Raw genomic sequence first — 17,609 nt, 5'->3', positions numbered from 1 at the left:
ATATAAATAAAATTAAATTGATAAGATAACAAAAAGAAAATATATCTACTTACCATTAGTCGAGAGGTATAAAAGGACGATTGGAAAATGAAAAAGTCGACAAAACATTGTTTTTTATAGTTTTTATTTAACAAAAAAAAACATTCATTAGAAGGAATGTTTGATAATTCACATGAGGAACCTTAAAAATGAATTTATTTACAAAAAATTTCCTAAAAATCCATTCCGACGATCTACAATTTTTTTTTAAACATTTTCATAATTTTAGAGCCACAGTAAGTTGGTAGATATCGAAAAAACACGCCAAAGTCAGTGTAAACTGGATAATTCGTAAAATATCTTTGTCCGACATAATCTGGTACTATAAAATTCTTCGATGACACTCAAACTTCTTTTTCCTTTCAATAACGATCGTCAGAAATGAATAAAAAATCAATTACCAAGCAACAATCATGATTATTTTGATAAATGCTAATACTTGTCAACAGGCGCTTTACCTTCGTATCTGCCCGGCCAAAAAATATAGTTGAATCACATTAATTTAGCGTTTTCTGAAACGTAAAATCCATTTATCGAGGTCTCATAATTAGATTCTGTTACCTCCTGTTTGGCTTTCTCAAACTGGATTTATGAATTAAACGAAATGCTCAATTTTGTCGGACCTATCTATAAGAAAAATTGGCCGAAGAGGGGGAAGAAAAGTCAAAAATAATTTTTTTCATGTTTTCTTAAATCAACTTTTAAATATTTTCGAATTTGGAACTGTCTCACGATGTTGTTGAGCAGACCGAGGAACAGAGCCATATTCTGGTTAGGTTAGGTTTAAGTTGACTTAAGCTTCGATTAGAATAGGCTAAGTTGACTTTAGCTTCGATTAGAATAGGTTAAGTTGACTTAAGCTTCGATTAGAATAGGCTAAGTTGACTTTAGCTTCGATTAGAATAGGATAAGTGGACTTTAGCTTCGATTAGAATAGGCTAAGTTGACTTTAGCTTCGATTAGAATAGGATAAGTGGACTTTAGTTTCGATTAGAATAGGCTAAGTTGACTTTAGCTTCGATTAGAATAGGCTAAGTTGACTTTAGCTTCGATTAGAATAGGATAAGTGGACTTTAGCTTCGATTAGAATAGGTTAGGTTGACTTTAGCTTCGATTAAAATAGGCTAAGTTGACTTTAGCTTTGATTAGAGTAAGTTAAGTTTATTTTAGCTCCGATTAGAATAGGTTAAGTTGACTTTAGCTCGGATTAGAATAGGTTAAGTTGACTTTAGCTTCGATTAGAATAGGTTAAGTTGACTTTAGCTCGGATTAGAATAGGTTAAGTTGACTTTAGCTCCGATTAGAATAGGTTAAGTTAACTTTAGCTCCGATTAGAATAGGTTAAGTTGACTTTAGCTTCGATTAGAATAGGTTAAGTTGACTTTACCTTCGAAGAAGAATTGCTGTTATTTATAAATTTAGTTCAAAAAACCGAAACGGAAATCCATCAATTCCATTATTTATAAAACCGGAAGTATCGATTTCCGACAAGTGGGACCTCGATAAATGGATCGTGCGATTTCGAAAACGCTAAATCGGCGCGTTTTTTTACCGAAAACAGATACGGAAATATTTTTAATCGTGAATATTTCGCTAAATTCCTCTCTCGAATCGGCAACATTTACAGCAGGACGAGTTTTTGGCGATTTTTTTTTATAGGTACCGTTATATAAATAACACTCTGTACATGAAAAATAAATAAAAATATATATAATGCCGTAATAACTCGATAAATATGTTCAAATATTAAATTACACAAAAAAAAATTAAATACAAATCGGCAAATAGTATTTTTTAATTTTGCCTCACACTGTATTCGATTAATTATTTGTGACTATATTTATCTAAATTTGGATTTGGATAGATAAATAGTTGCCGTACTAAAAACTCACCCCTAAGTCGTAGAATGAAATAACGGTAACTATTTTCCAAATATATTATAAAATAAATTATTCAGAACACTCAAACACTCGCTAATACATTATTTGGTCCTTCGAGCCGCGTACGTATACGGCTCGAAGGACCAAATAATGTAACAGCGATTATAGATGGTTAGTAGTAGAAAATAGTGAGATTTTCATATCGAAATGGCGAAGAGGAGATGATATTACCAAATTTCGTTTAAATTTTTTTATTAATTTACGTAATTCGTAATAAGTTTTAGAGATTTAGGACATAAAATCAGTTACTACACTCCTCATTCTACCAACAATCGGTTTCCTCTTGTTGTAATAAAAAAAAAACAAAGACGTACACGTGCTAATGATAAATTAACTAAGATTCATTGTCTGCATATCGTCCAGACTCTTTTTTGCTTTTTGAGAGATGTCCCCCATCGACTTTTTCGCACTCGTGGCTATATCGTCTAAGGATCTTTTGGTCTGGCTGAAAATTTCGTCCGTACTTCTCGTTAAATCCTTCACTTCGTCGTTCAATTTATTTATCACCCATTCCATAGCCTGTCTACCCTTTCCCGCGTTATTTGATATTTTCGTCGTCAGCAAATCTTCCATATAATTTGTTAGAGGTACTCCTTTCACAGTTACCACTGCTTCTTGTTTCAAAAGTGTTTTGGAAGGATCCGAAGGATGCGGAACGTATTTGAGAGTTTCGTTTACGGCTATGTGTCTACAAAATGTCAGATTTATCGTTTTTAATACCATTAAACGCAATGAGGGATTCACTTCTGACTGTTCACTGGCGTAGCAGATCTTAGCCGAGCCTATGAGCTGAAATACAAAATTATACCTAATAAAAACAATCACAGACTTTTCAAAATAATACACAAATCAACAAATCAAGTTAAAACTTGCTAGTACCGGTTTATTTCTTAATTATTTCTTCAGTGTTTATGATTGTAGTTTAGTCCAAATTTATACTTTTTGGACCAAAACATCTTTTTGTAAAGTTCATATATTCGATAGAAAACGTTTAAAGCGGCATCGGAAAAACCTTAATCACTGAAGATAAACGTTTTGTATTGATCAATAAACGTGATCTGTATCTGAGTACTTCTACAGTGAAATGGAGATTATGAGGAACTTTCCTTTAATTAAGGTGGAATTTTTATGACTTATACAACAGCTCTCGTATATTGTTCGATGTGATATTTACTAAAAAAAGTAATAAAATTCAATACCTTGATATAGACGAATAATTTTTTCCATTTGAGACACAATAATCTTGATATTGTTGATAATTGATTATTTTTATTATCAACTTGGTATATCAGTAATATTATTATTAACCATTAATATTAAAATCCCTTATCTAGGTCTTATCTGTGTAAAAAAACGAATATCTAACTATCTAACGATGTTTTATACTAGAAATATTAAATCTAAAAGTAGAATAAACGTTTGAATCTGCCTCAAATTTGATTGAATCATCTATGAGACTTTTTTAATTGATCACATGAAATATAACGTGTGGGATGTGTCGATTTGGCAACTATGGATGTTTAAATGTTTTTTCTAAAATTCATACATACACGCGCTATTGCTTAACAGTTTTTTTGAAGTTGTGCCAAAGATGTAAAATCGTACACTGACAGGCGAAAAAGAAAACTTACATAACCTCACTTTTAACATCAAACAAATATTGATAAGACATCATTTATTTTCCATAGTTCATATTTGACATAAGCAGAATAAATGATACAAAAACATGACGAAAAAACTAAACATTTTTTCCTGATAAAAAATTTTCCATTTAGCACAAATAAATATAAAAACACGTAAATTAACCTTTGTTATTACCAAAACGTATTCATTAACTTTAATTGCTTAAATTAGTAATAAAATGTAAAGAAACAAAAGAATTAATGGAAAAAACACCCCGTGCATGTCGAAAAAAATGATTTCCAAATATTTTCAAACGATAATTTAAATAAATAAAACATATTAAGTTACAATAACCTTAAAATGCAGTATCTCATTGTCACTAAATGTAAATCAAGGTCACACACATTCAATTTATATAGAATTAAAAATTACTTCCTGTTTTTAAATAGAAAAAAAAAATAAAACTTTTTCGTAATTTTCGTAATATTATTAATTTCACAACCCTATATATATGTTAAAGTATGAAATGTACTTACCGCTTGTGCCCATTTAGGAAAGTACCAAATAGAACTAACTAATCTATGCGTATGTAATACTCCATCTACTACTTTCCTTTCGACGACATCCGTACCTATAACGGCAGTATTATGAGGATTTGGATATTTTCTCCAAGCTGCTGTTGCAACCTTTTCCCAAGGGTGGCTAAAATGAACAAAAATAATTAATAAATATATACGTATCTATTAAATTAATATAAGGTATTCTTACTTGAAAGTGTGTTCACTTGTCCAAATTTTCATTGTTGTTTTATTACTAAAGTTTTTATGTAAAATCTAAATTTTAGACAAGCATCAAACAGCTGAGCGTGAACAGTGAGTGACGTCTCGAACCGTTCGTTACGAGTGACAGAACACTAAAAGAAAGATTTTAGGTATTGTAACTTAAAACGTAATTCAAACAATTCAAAGTCTAATAATTTACTGTGACGAAATTGATAAATTCCACATGATGAATACCCAATATATAATGACGTCATTCGTTTATGAAGTAACAATAACTGACATCTGTCAGATATATCCATAGATAAGCTAGAAGCAATCGTTTTAGACGTATTAAACTATGGTAGTTCTACATCGAAAACAAAATAAAATAATACGAAATTCATATTAGAACATCATGATATATTACAAAAAACTGGGAAACATTTAGTATTTGTATAAAAATCATTAATATGTTAAGATAGGCAATATACGTTACACTCATGCACTATTTTTTTTGTATTGTATTTATTAAAATAAAAATTAATTTTCGAGAAATATGGGACTCGAAATCACTCAGTTTTATTAACCAAAATTTAATATACTTTTATACAAATTTGTTAATAGATAGAGTAATTTTTTAAATTAGTAGGCAACAATCATTACACCTCATTTTTAGGTATTACTGGTTATCTAACCTTTAGTTTTTAAAAATCTTTTAATATAAAGAATCCACTTAATGAGCATATAAAATAAAACCGATTCCATTAAAATTCATTTTTAATTTTGAATTTTGTATATTTGATTATAAATATGACGAGAAAAATAAACTATTTAAATGATAATATATTTTTCGAACTCACTCGGTACATGTTTGAATTCAGAATAATCATCTTTGTGATTAAAAACATGATTCTAACGAAGAAAGTAGTAAAAATACAATGAAAAGCAACACCGGAAGTCGTGAAGCTATTTTTAAAAGCAGTAATATATCTGAAAAGAGTAAATATTGATATACGCAGATAAAGAATATAATTATGAATTGAACGTTCTACTTTTGTAGATAAACTGAATTTCTCTATTGATCCAAGGGATATCATGTGAAATTCATAATAAATACAATAACTATCATTGAAAAAGTATAATAATTATTATGAGCGTGAGAATTTCCCATTCATAAAAAAATACGCTAATGTCGAAAATATACAAAGTATACATTCAAACTCGACTCTATATTACTTATACATTAGATCTAATTTTCTCTTATAAAACACCGTTCTATTGGTATTTTATCAAGCCGATATCCAATAAAAGAAAGGAGATAAAATATGTTCGATTCCTTTACACTCCGTAGTCGTTCTTTGTCGGAACCGATTCGGAGCAAACGATACCAACACCAGAAATATGAAGTGTGAAATGCTGCGTTGTCGGACCTCACAGATTTTACGCAAAAATAATAAATTCCTGAAAACAGGAATTTTTATTTCGAAAATTTCAATTAAAGTTGTTCGTAATTGTGAATCAATGTTGAAATTATAATTAATCTAATTTTTTCAAGGTCAAAATAACATTTCTATTTCCGAATTCATGTATGTGGAATTCTAATATTTAATATGTTTTATAATATGTCGATTCTTTGTATTTTACTCGAATTTATTTATATATTTTCTTCGTTGTATTCTTCGGAGCAAATGCAAAAAAAATTCTCAAAACATCTTTTCAGCTTCTTTTACCGAAATTACAATTTTTTTCTATTTAATTATTATAATATCTTGATTTATATGGATTGAATAATGAAATAAAGTATTAAATATTCACATCTTATAACGTGTGGAAGATAAAACGATGAAATAAACAACTAAATATTCACATTTTATAACGTGTGGAAGAAACTCTTTTTTTTTTTAAATCAACTTGGCAACATAGCGAATCGAATGGGATGTATACGCATTGTAGATTGTAGCCTTGAATTTAGTTTCATTCATAATTTTGGTTCATTGGAGGGTATGACAAACGTAAACCAAAAGCACCCTACCGTACGATCTTTGTTTTTACTAATTTAAATAATGTTTAAATGTGAAAAGTGTCCGCGTATTGTTATAACGACGATCAACAACCAGACACCGCGTTTAGTGCATACAACTTAATGGTGCTTATGTCAAACACACTCCAATTTATAGAACTAAATAACATGGCTGACGAATTTAAAGTTCGTCTGGAAGAACGACTCAAAATAAAGATCGGTAAGTAGCGTTTATTTATATTCGTATCTATAACTAATTAAATTTGTACGATGTAAATTGGTTAGAATTTAATGTCTTGATGGTATTGAAATTCGCGTGGGTGTTAGGAGGAAGTGGTCATCTTTCCAGGTGTCTGAAGAACTTTAAATTTGGGCACGAAAAGTCCTTGCAAATAATTGTATAACTTTTATTATGCGTTTTTGACGTTTTAAAAGTTTGGGTTTTGGTAATTTTATTAGATTATTACGAGAAATTTCAATATAGGTTTTCTAAAAAATATTTTACTTCCTGTGTTTGATTATATTTGGATTAATTAAATAAAATAGTGTAAACTGGATAAATTTAGAAATTTTTATGAATGAAATCTATGAATGGGTATTCGTTTCGTGAAAAAAAAACACGTTAAATATAAATTTACTTTATATAAGTAATAAATATGATTATTTATAATTTAGATGATAAACAAATTACATAGTTACTTCTTTTATATAGATATACATATAGAATGATAACAAAAAAGATTTTTCTTTGTATAAAACTTTTAATTATCCAAACTAGTGAGTCATTTAATAATTTTATTTTATTCGTAGTGGCTTTCGGTATATTTATAATTATAAACGGGGAGTACAGTTATTATATTTGATTCGGAAAATAAAAAGGAATAAACTCCAGTCACGAAATATCTTAAAAACTTGATATTTGACAACCGTAAAGAATTGATTTTCAATTTTTTGACTGAGCTATCTATTATTGACCTTGAAGGCACCATTTGGGTCGTGCAAAGTTTTTCGATAAAATAAATTATCGAAGTATTTTCTGAAATTATTTGATTTAACGGTTACGAATATTACAAATCGATTAAACGTTTCCCAAAGTGTCGTTTCGATGATGCTTAGATAAGCTCCAGAAAACTAGAACTGGGACTCGTAGAAATCCTCGTAATAACCGCAGTGTACGAAGCGAAAAAGTATCCAGAAGACAGAGATTTTATTTAAATGTGTCCAAGATAAGAGATTTTTAAATGTGTCTAGAAAACAAAAAAATCGTAAAAAAGGTTTGGAAGCTAGAAAAAATCGAATTGAAATGTGTCTGGCAGATAAAAACATCACGAAAAAGTGTCCAGGTGAATAATATTCAATTAAAAATGTGTCTGGTAAACGAAAAAATGATTAAAAAGTGGCTACCAAATGAAAAACATGCTGAAAAAGTGTCCAGGACACAGAGATTTTATTTAAATGTGTCCAAAAAAAGAGATTTTGAATTAAATGTGTCTAGGAAACAAAAAAATCATAAAAAAGGGTTTAGAATCCACAAAAAATCGAATTGTAATGTGTCTGGCAGATAAAAACATCTCGAAAAAGTGTCCAGGTGAATAATATTCAATTAAAATGTGTCTGGTAACCGAAAAAATCATTAAAAAGTGGCTATCAAATAAAAATAATTCTGAAAAAGTGTCTAGGAGACAGAGATTTTATTTAAATGTGTCCAAGATAAGAGATTTTTAATTAAATGTGTCTAGGAAACAAAAAAATCATAAAAAAGGGTTTAGAAGCCACAAAAAATCGAATTGAAATGTGTCTGGCAGATAAAAACATCTCGAAAAAGTGTCCAGGAGAAGAATTTTCAATTAAAAATGTGTCTGGTAAACGAAAAAATCATTAAAAAGTGGCTACCAAACAAAAAACATCGTTAAAAAGTGTCCAGGTGAGAGAGATTTCATTTAAATGTGTCCAAGATAAGAGATTTTTAATTAAATGTGTCTAGGAAACAAAAAAATCATAAAAAAGGGTTTAGAAGCCACAAAAAATCGAATTGAAATGTGTCTGGCAGATAAAAACATCACGAAAAGGTGTACAGGTGAATAATATTCAATTAAAAATGTGTCTGTTAAACGAAAAAATCATTAAAAAGTGGCTACCAAACAAAAAACATCGTTAAAAAGTGTCCAGGTGAGAGAGATTTCATTTAAATGTGTCCAAGATAAGAGATTTTTAATTAAATGTGTCTAGGAAACAAAAAAATCATAAAAAAGGGTTTAGAAGCCACAAAAAATCGAATTGAAATGTGTCTGGCAGATAAAAACATCTCGAAAAAGTGTCCAGGAGAAGAATTTTCAATTAAAAATGTGTCTGGTAACCGAAAAAAACATTAAAAAGTGGCTACCAAATAAAAAACATACTGAAGAAGTGTCCAGGAGAGAGAGATTTCATTTAAATGTGTCCAAGAAAAGAGATTTTGGATTAAATGTGTCTAGGAAACAAAAAAATCCCACAAAAAGGGTTTAGAAGCCACAAAAAATCGAATTGAAATGTATCTGGCAGATAAAAACATCACGAAAAGGTGTACAGGTGAATAATATTCAATTAAAAATGTGTCTGTTAAACGAAAAAATCATTAAAAAGTGGCTATCAAATAAAAAACATGCTGAAAAAGTGTCCAGAAGGCAGAGATTTTATTTAAATGTGTCCAAGATAAGAGATTTTTAATTAAATGTGTCTAGGAAACAAAAAAATCATAAAAAAGGGTTTAGAAGCCACAAAAAATCGAATTGAAATGTGTCTGGCAGATAAAAACATCTCGAAAAAGTGTCCAGGTGAAGAATTTTCAATTAAAAATGTGTCTGTTAAACGAAAAAATCATTAAAAAGTGGCTACCAAACAAAAAACATCGTTAAAAAGTGTCCAGGAGAGAGAGATTTCATTTAAATGTGTTCAAGATAAGAGATTTTTAATTAAATGTGTCTAGGAAACAAAAAAATCCCAAAAAAGGGTTTAGAAGCCACAAAAAATCGAATTGAAATGTGTCTGGCAGATAAAAACACCACGAAAAAGTGTCCAGGTGAATAATATTCAATAAAAAATGTGTCTGGGAACCGAAAAAAAACATTAAAAAGTGGCTACCAAATAAAAAACATACTGAAGAAGTGTCCAGGAGAGAGAGATTTCATTTAAATGTGTCCAAAAAAAGATATTTTGGATTAAATGTGTCTAGAAAACAAAAAAATCCTAAAAAAAGGGTTTAGAAGCCACAAAAAATCGAATTGAAATGTGTCTGGCAGATAAAAACACCACGAAAAAGTGTCCAGGTGAATAATATTCAATTAAAATGTGTCTGGTAACCGAAAAAATCATTAAAAAGTGGCTATCAAATAAAAATAATTCTGAAAAAGTGTCTAGGAGACAGAGATTTTATTTAAATGTGTCCAAGAAAAGAGATTTTTAATTAAATGTGTCTAGGAAACAAAAAAATCATAAAAAAGGGTTTAGAAGCCACAAAAAATCGAATTGAAATGTGTCTGGCAGATAAAAACATCTCGAAAAAGTGTCCAGGAGAAGAATTTTCAATTAAAAATGTGTCTGTTAAACGAAAAAATCATTAAAAAGTGGCTATCAAATAAAAAACATGCTGAAAAAGTGTCCAGAAGGCAGAGATTTTATTTAAATGTGTCCAAGATAAGAGATTTTTAATTAAATGTGTCTAGAAAACAAAAAAATTGTAAAAAGGGGTTTGGAAGCCACAAAAAATCGAATTGAAATGTGTCTGGCAGATAAAAACATCTCGAAAAAGTGTCCAGGTGAAGAATTTTCAATTAAAAATATGTCTGATAAACGAAAAAATCATTAAAAAGTGGCTACCAAACAAAAAACATCGTTAAAAAGTGTCCAGGAGAGAGAGATTTCATTTAAATGTGTTCAAGATAAGAGATTTTTAATTAAATGTGTCTAGGAAACAAAAAAATCCCAAAAAAGGGTTTAGAAGCCACAAAAAATCGAATTGAAATGTGTCTGGCAGATAAAAACACCACGAAAAAGTGTCCAGGAGAAGAATTTTCAATTAAAAATGTGTCTGGTAAACGAAAAAATCATTAAAAAGTGGCTACCAAACAAAAAACATCGTTAAAAAGTGTCCAGGTGAGAGAGATTTCATTTAAATGTGTCCAAGATAAGAGATTTTTAATTAAATGTGTCTAGGAAACAAAAAAATCATAAAAAAGGGTTTAGAAGCCACAAAAAATCGAATTGAAATGTGTCTGGCAGATAAAAACACCACGAAAAAGTGTCCAGGTGAATAATATTCAATAAAAAATGTGTCTGGGAACCGAAAAAAACATTAAAAAGTGGCTACCAAATAAAAAACATACTGAAGAAGTGTCCAGGAGAGAGAGATTTCATTTAAATGTGTCCAAGAAAAGATATTTTGGATTAAATGTGTCTAGAAAACAAAAAAATCCTAAAAAAAGGGTTTAGAAGCCACAAAAAATCGAATTGAAATGTGTCTGGCAGATAAAAACACCACGAAAAAGTGTCCAGGTGAATAATATTCAATTAAAAATGTGTCTGGTAAACGAAAAAATCATTAAAAAGTGGCTACCAAACAAAAAACATCGTTAAAAAGTGTCCAGGAGAGAGAGATTTCATTTAAATGTGTCCAAGAAAAGATATTTTGGATTAAATGTGTCTAGAAAACAAAAAAATCCTAAAAAAAGGGTTTAGAAGCCACAAAAAATCGAATTGAAATGTGTCTGGCAGATAAAAACACCACGAAAAAGTGTCCAGGTGAATAATATTCAATTAAAATGTGTCTGGTAACCGAAAAAATCATTAAAAAGTGGCTATCAAATAAAAATAATTCTGAAAAAGTGTCTAGGAGACAGAGATTTTATTTAAATGTGTCCAAGAAAAGAGATTTTTAATTAAATGTGTCTAGGAAACAAAAAAATCATAAAAAAGGGTTTAGAAGCCACAAAAAATCGAATTGAAATGTGTCTGGCAGATAAAAACATCTCGAAAAAGTGTCCAGGAGAAGAATTTTCAATTAAAAATGTGTCTGTTAAACGAAAAAATCATTAAAAAGTGGCTATCAAATAAAAAACATGCTGAAAAAGTGTCCAGAAGGCAGAGATTTTATTTAAATGTGTCCAAGATAAGAGATTTTTAATTAAATGTGTCTAGAAAACAAAAAAATTGTAAAAAGGGGTTTGGAAGCCACAAAAAATCGAATTGAAATGTGTCTGGCAGATAAAAACATCTCGAAAAAGTGTCCAGGTGAAGAATTTTCAATTAAAAATATGTCTGGTAAACGAAAAAAATCATTAAAAAGTGGCTACCAAACAAAAAACATCGTTAAAAAGTGTCCAGGAGAGAGAGATTTCATTTAAATGTGTTCAAGATAAGAGATTTTTAATTAAATGTGTCTAGGAAACAAAAAAATCCCAAAAAAGGGTTTAGAAGCCACAAAAAATCGAATTGAAATGTGTCTGGCAGATAAAAACACCACGAAAAAGTGTCCAGGTGAAGAATTTTCAATTAAAAATATGTCTGGTAAACGAAAAAATCATTAAAAAGTGGCTACCAAACAAAAAACATCGTTAAAAAGTGTCCAGGTGAGAGAGATTTCATTTAAATGTGTCCAAGATAAGAGATTTTTAATTAAATGTGTCTAGGAAACAAAAAAATCCCAAAAAAGGGTTTAGAAGCCACAAAAAATCGAATTGAAATGTGTCTGGCAGATAAAAACACCACGAAAAAGTGTCCAGGTGAATAATATTCAATAAAAAATGTGTCTGGGAACCGAAAAAAACATTAAAAAGTGGCTACCAAATAAAAAACATACTGAAGAAGTGTCCAGGAGAGAGAGATTTCATTTAAATGTGTCCAAGAAAAGATATTTTGGATTAAATGTGTCTAGAAAACAAAAAAATCCTAAAAAAAGGGTTTAGAAGCCACAAAAAATCGAATTGAAATGTGTCTGGCAGATAAAAACACCACGAAAAAGTGTCCAGGTGAATAATATTCAATAAAAAATGTGTCTGTGTAGAAATCAGTCAAATTTCGGTTGAAAACTTGTCAAGCAGATACGTACAAATACGGGTAGTTCAATTTATTAAATATACAAAGTATTTCTGAAGGAAACGTGATTTAACAATCGGAAATATTTGGAAATTCGTTTCTAGAATTCCGAAATAGTTTATGGGGGTCGTAAAGATGTTTTTGTTATTCCGATAGCCATTTACTATCAGCTTACTTCCGATACATTCCGGATATCCTGTTTACGATTGTGTTTGATCACATTTTAACATTTAACAATCAACCCCTGCTGCAAATGGTATTCCTTTAAATAAACACGTCGACTTTTGGGGTTTCGTTTCTCTGTCGGGGTATTGTAATTTTTGTAACGAATAACATTCGATTAAATCGATTATTTTACGAAATCGTTTAAATATTTCAGGTGAGGCTAAAAATTTACCTTCCAGAATACATGGTTCGACTACTTTAAGAGACGTTTATTGTACGTTGTCTCTAGATCAAGAAGAAATATTTAGAACGAGCACAATACAACAAAGTTTGAGGTTAGTTTTTGTAATAATTAATTAATAACAAAATTTCATTGAAATATTTGATATAATCGACTAAAATTGAAAAAATATTGCAATTACTGTCGACAATTCACGAAAACGACGATTTTTGCACATTAGTGAAAAAAGTAATTTTCCCTACCTATTGCGTACTATATTTTTTCTACGACCATACAAATTTTAAGTAAAAAAATGGCGTGAGAAACTCGATAGAAAGTAATTTTACGTATTCGCGTTTTGTTTTATTGGATTAACGTCTTGTTAACAACATTCTCATGCGTCACTTTGTTAATTAATTTTGTAATATACAGTATGTGTTCCTAAAAGTCCCACAATTTTTATATTACTTCGAAATTTTCAAAGAAATTATATTAGAAAGTGTTTGGGAGGCGAAACCTCGCATAAAAAAAGGGTCTGGCGAATGGAAACGTAATTTAAAAGTGTCTAGGAGGAGAAAATTCATTTGGAATGTGCCTATGAAACGAGAAAAACCATTGAAAAGTGTCCAGGTGAAGAAGATTCAATTGAAATGTGTCTGGTAAATGAAAAAATCGTAAAAAAGATGGTTTCTGAGCCAAACAAACTGCACTGAAATGAGTCTGGCAGATGAAAACATCACGAAAAAGTGTCCAGGTGAATAATATTCAATTAAAAATGTGTCTGGTAACCGAAAAAAACATTAAAAAGTGGCTATCAAATAAAAAACATACTGAAGAAGTGTCCAGGAGAGAGAAATTTCATTTAAATGTGTTCAAGAAAAGAGATTTTTAATTAAATGTGTCTAGAAAACAAAAAAATCGTAGAAAAAGGGTTTAGAAGCCACAAAAAATCGAATTGAAATGTGTCTGGCAGATAAAAACACCACGAAAAAGTGTCCAGGTGAATAATATTCAATTAAAAATGTGTCTGGGAACCGAAAAAAACATTAAAAAGTGGCTACCAAATAAAAAACAAGCTGAAAAAGTGTCCAGAAGACAGAGATTTTATTTAAATGTGTCCAACGAAAGAGATTTTTAATTAAATGTGTCTAGGAAACAAAAAAATCGTAAAAAAGGGTTTAGAAGCCACAAAAAATCGAATTGAAATGTGTCTGGCAGATAAAACCATCACGAAAAAGGTCTGGTAAACGAAAAAATCATTAAAAAGTGGCTATCAAATAAAAATCATTCTGAAAAAGTGTCTAGGAGACACAGATTTTATTTAAATGTGTCCAAGAAAAGAGATTTTGAATTAAATGTGTCTAGAAAACAAAAAAATCCCAAAAAAGGGTTTAGAAGCCACAAAAAATCGAATTGAAATGTGTCTGGCAGATAAAACCATCACGAAAAAGGTCTGGTAAACGAAAAAATCATTTAAAAGTGGCTACCAAATAAAAAACAAGCTGAAAAAGTGTCCAGAAGAGAGAAATTTCATTTAAATGTGTCCAAGAAAAGAGATTTTTAATTAAATGTGTCTAGAAAACAAAAAAATCGTAAAAAAGGGTTTAGAAGCCACAAAAAATCGAATTGAAATGTGTCTGGCAGATAAAACCATCACGAAAAAGGTCTGGTAAACGAAAAAATCATTTAAAAGTGGCTATCAAATAAAAAACAAGCTGAAAAAGTGTCCAGAAGAGAGAAATTTCATTTAAATGTGTCCAAGAAAAGAGATTTTTAATTAAATGTGTCTAGGAAACAAAAAAATCGTAAAAAAGGGTTTAGAAGCCACAAAAAATCGAATTGAAATGTGTCTGGCAGATAAAACCATCACGAAAAAGGTGTGGTAAACGAAAAAATCATTAAAAAGTGGCTATCAAATAAAAATCATTCTGAAAAAGTGTCTAGGAGACACAGATTTTATTTAAATGTGTCCAAGAAAAGAGATTTTGAATTAAATGTGTCTAGAAAACAAAAAAATCCCAAAAAAGGGTTTAGAAGCCACAAAAAATCGAATTGAAATGTGTCTGGCAGATAAAACCATCACGAAAAAGGTCTGGTAAACGAAAAAATCATTTAAAAGTGGCTACCAAATAAAAAACAAGCTGAAAAAGTGTCCAGAAGACACAGATTTTATTTAAATGTGTCCAAGATAAGAGATTTTTAATTAAATGTGTCTAGAAAACAAAAAAATCCCAAAAAAGGGTTTAGAAGCCACAAAAAATCGAATTGAAATGTGTCTGGCACATAAAACCATCACAAAAAAGTGTTCAGGAAAAGAATATTCAATTAAAAATGTGTCTGGTAACCGAAAAAAACATTAAAAAGTGGCTATCAAATAAAAAACATACTGAAGAAGTGTCCAGGAGAGAGAAATTTCATTTAAATGTGTCCAAGAAAAGAGATTTTGAATTAAATGTGTCTAGAAAACAAAAAAATCCCAAAAAAGGGTTTAGAAGCCACAAAAAATGGAATTGAAATGTGTCTGGCAGATAAAACCATCACGAAAAAGTGTCCAGGTGAATAATATTCAATTAAAATGTGTCTGGGAACCGAAAAAATCATTAAAAAGTGGCTATCAACTAAAAAACATGCTGAAAAAGTGTCCAGAAAAGGAAGATTTGATTTAAATGTGTCCAACGAAAGAGATTTTTAATCAAATGTCTCTAGGAAACAAAACAAAAAAATCATATAAAAAGGGTTGGGGACAAAAAAAATTCAGTAAAAAGTACGTGGAAGGCGAAAAATTTCATTAAAAAGTGTAAGGTAACGATGATGTTCAATCTTGACATCGAGAATTTTCAAAAAACTGCGTAGATCTCGATAGAAACTACTGCAGTTAATTTTCGATTACCCTGTAACTGTTTATTTTCCCGTACTATTAGTGGAAAAATATGTAAACTACGTTTTCTTACGAAAAATAAAATAACATTTTGAAAAATAAACCGCGCGTTCTATTTTCACACGATAAACATAGGAAGTGTATGAGAAAATGAAAATAGACGAATGAAAAAAAAAAATTTTTTTTCCTTTCGGAAATGAAAACGTCTCAAGTGGCGCTACGACATTTTATCATATTTCGATTCCATTTCTACAATATTTACGTATACTTCGGAAACAAAACACAAAAAAACGCTCAACTTACGAAAACACTATACGGGGTTTAATCGAAAAGTTTTCGATCTGATCGTCGGCAGTTATTTGACTTTAATAAGTCCTTTAGGGGCGTCATACAAATAAAAGGCATTTATTTATCGAAAAACATCAGTTCTAATCAAATCAATACGTACAGGGGCTGTTACGAAATAAAAAGATGATTTTTTTTTTGATAAACAGCTACCGCACACTCAACATCATTCGAAATATAATTTTTCCAATACATAAATATCTGAGGATGATTCAGGAGAAAAATAAATGAGTTTAAAATACGCTTTCAATTTTTTTTCATTATAAATAAATAAATAATTCACCCGAAATCACCCCTGTACATGTTGATTCTACGAGATCCAATTTTTTTTTTGTAAATTAACCATCTGAGGATGATTCGACATCTTCGCAATTCGAAAATACGATTCAATACAGGTGCAATTGAATTTTTAAGGTATTTTAGAAACAAATTTCGCCTTGCTACGGCCCTGGGTTTTCCGCAGCGTTCAAATATAAATCAATAAATGTAGACTTTACGTTTTCCCCTCGTATAATGATTTCACTTGAAATTACACGTTAAAGGACGATAAATAATCAACGAAACTAGATCCTGTACATATTATTTGACCTTTAAAGTTGTAACATTTATTAAATATTACGGACAGTTATAAATTTTTATGAATGAACGTCTAAAAATAGCAATTGGTTTACATTCGTTTTTTGTAATCGATGGATATGGATGTTAATGAATGCGACCGTTTATCTATATACATGTTTTAAGTACATACCTTAATTGTTATTATTATTTTTCATCGCTTTATCTCTTGTTAGAATCAAGATTTATGTCGATAATCGTTAATCATTTATGGCGTAATTCAAAATACATTATTTTGAGGTTAGAATTAATTTCCGAATAAATACCTTCTAAATATATATAAAACCACAGAAAAATATTAAGTACGGCAACACTGCAAAGTTGATTAATGTTACACGACACTTAAAGCGTTTTCAATATGAATTAAATCTGTTTTAACCTCAAAAAATATCGATTGTGAATTGTATATAAATTATAGTGTCCTTCGTCAAAGTGAATCACTTTTTTTCGTTATAAAAAAAGATTTTTTATGAATCACAACTACATATTTTAAGACAGTTGCGTAATTAAAGAGAGAATACGTGAATTAAATGAAAATCTACCACCGAGAAGTATTAGTCTACCAATATGAATCACCCCGTACACGGAAATGACGTATATTAATGATCCAAGTAAAAAATAATCGTGGTATCACGTAAATAAAATATAATAATGTAAATTGATTGATAATTTATTCGTAATAAATTAATAAACTTTTAATTGACAATGGTTCTGAATAAAAAAAAACTAATTTACTCCTGAATGGTGTGTCAAAATGAATTCGATCACAATGCCACCTATCTGGTCCGATTCTATATGTAACCTTCACTCAATCAATCTCAAAATCGCTTCAATCGTTGAAATTAACAGATTAAATGATCACTTACCTTTCATAAAACATTCAGTATATTAACTTTCACTGTATACATCTCCGAACATCACAAAACAAAATGTC

The 17,609-nt window shown here is 29.7% G+C and overlaps 2 protein-coding genes across 2 annotated transcripts in view; one reads left to right on the top strand and one right to left on the bottom strand.

Annotated features, from left to right (window-relative positions):
- Positions 1-106: 106 nt before the first annotated feature.
- LOC130453266 (protein slowmo) lies at positions 107-4,633 on the bottom strand. Its single transcript, XM_056792905.1, has 3 exons — positions 4,371-4,633; positions 4,139-4,304; positions 107-2,768 (listed from the first exon to the last, which is right to left on the bottom strand). Exons 1-3 carry the CDS (start codon positions 4,400-4,402, stop codon positions 2,310-2,312), a joined length of 657 nt encoding a protein of 218 aa, XP_056648883.1. The 5' UTR covers positions 4,403-4,633; the 3' UTR covers positions 107-2,309.
- Positions 4,634-6,282: 1,649 nt separating this feature from the next.
- LOC130453053 (GTPase-activating protein) overlaps positions 6,283-17,609 on the top strand; it is a 28,980-nt gene continuing 17,653 nt past the window's right edge. Inside the window, exons 1-2 of the mRNA XM_056792646.1 lie at positions 6,283-6,603; positions 12,832-12,952. Coding sequence (XP_056648624.1) covers positions 6,507-6,603; positions 12,832-12,952 — 218 coding nt within the window. The 5' untranslated portion in view covers positions 6,283-6,506. The remainder of the gene's footprint in view (positions 6,604-12,831; positions 12,953-17,609) is intronic.

This window comes from Diorhabda sublineata, chromosome 2, assembly GCF_026230105.1.
Source record: "Diorhabda sublineata isolate icDioSubl1.1 chromosome 2, icDioSubl1.1, whole genome shotgun sequence".
NCBI classification, from domain to species: Eukaryota; Metazoa; Arthropoda; class Insecta; order Coleoptera; family Chrysomelidae; genus Diorhabda; species Diorhabda sublineata.
This window is presented reverse-complemented; position numbering and strand designations above follow the sequence as displayed.

What these genes read in the sequence shown, in the direction of transcription:
- LOC130453266 (XM_056792905.1), bottom strand. Translation starts at nt 4,402, where the DNA reads ATGAAAATTTGGACAAGTGAACACACTTTCAA. An exon ending in ACAAGTGAACACACTTTCAA is followed by an intron (nt 4,305 to 4,370) that starts GTAAGAATACCT and finishes TGTTCATTTTAG; the next exon opens with CCACCCTTGGGAAAAGGTTG. An exon ending in TTCCTAAATGGGCACAAGCG is followed by an intron (nt 2,769 to 4,138) that starts GTAAGTACATTT and finishes TTTGTATTTCAG; the next exon opens with CTCATAGGCTCGGCTAAGAT.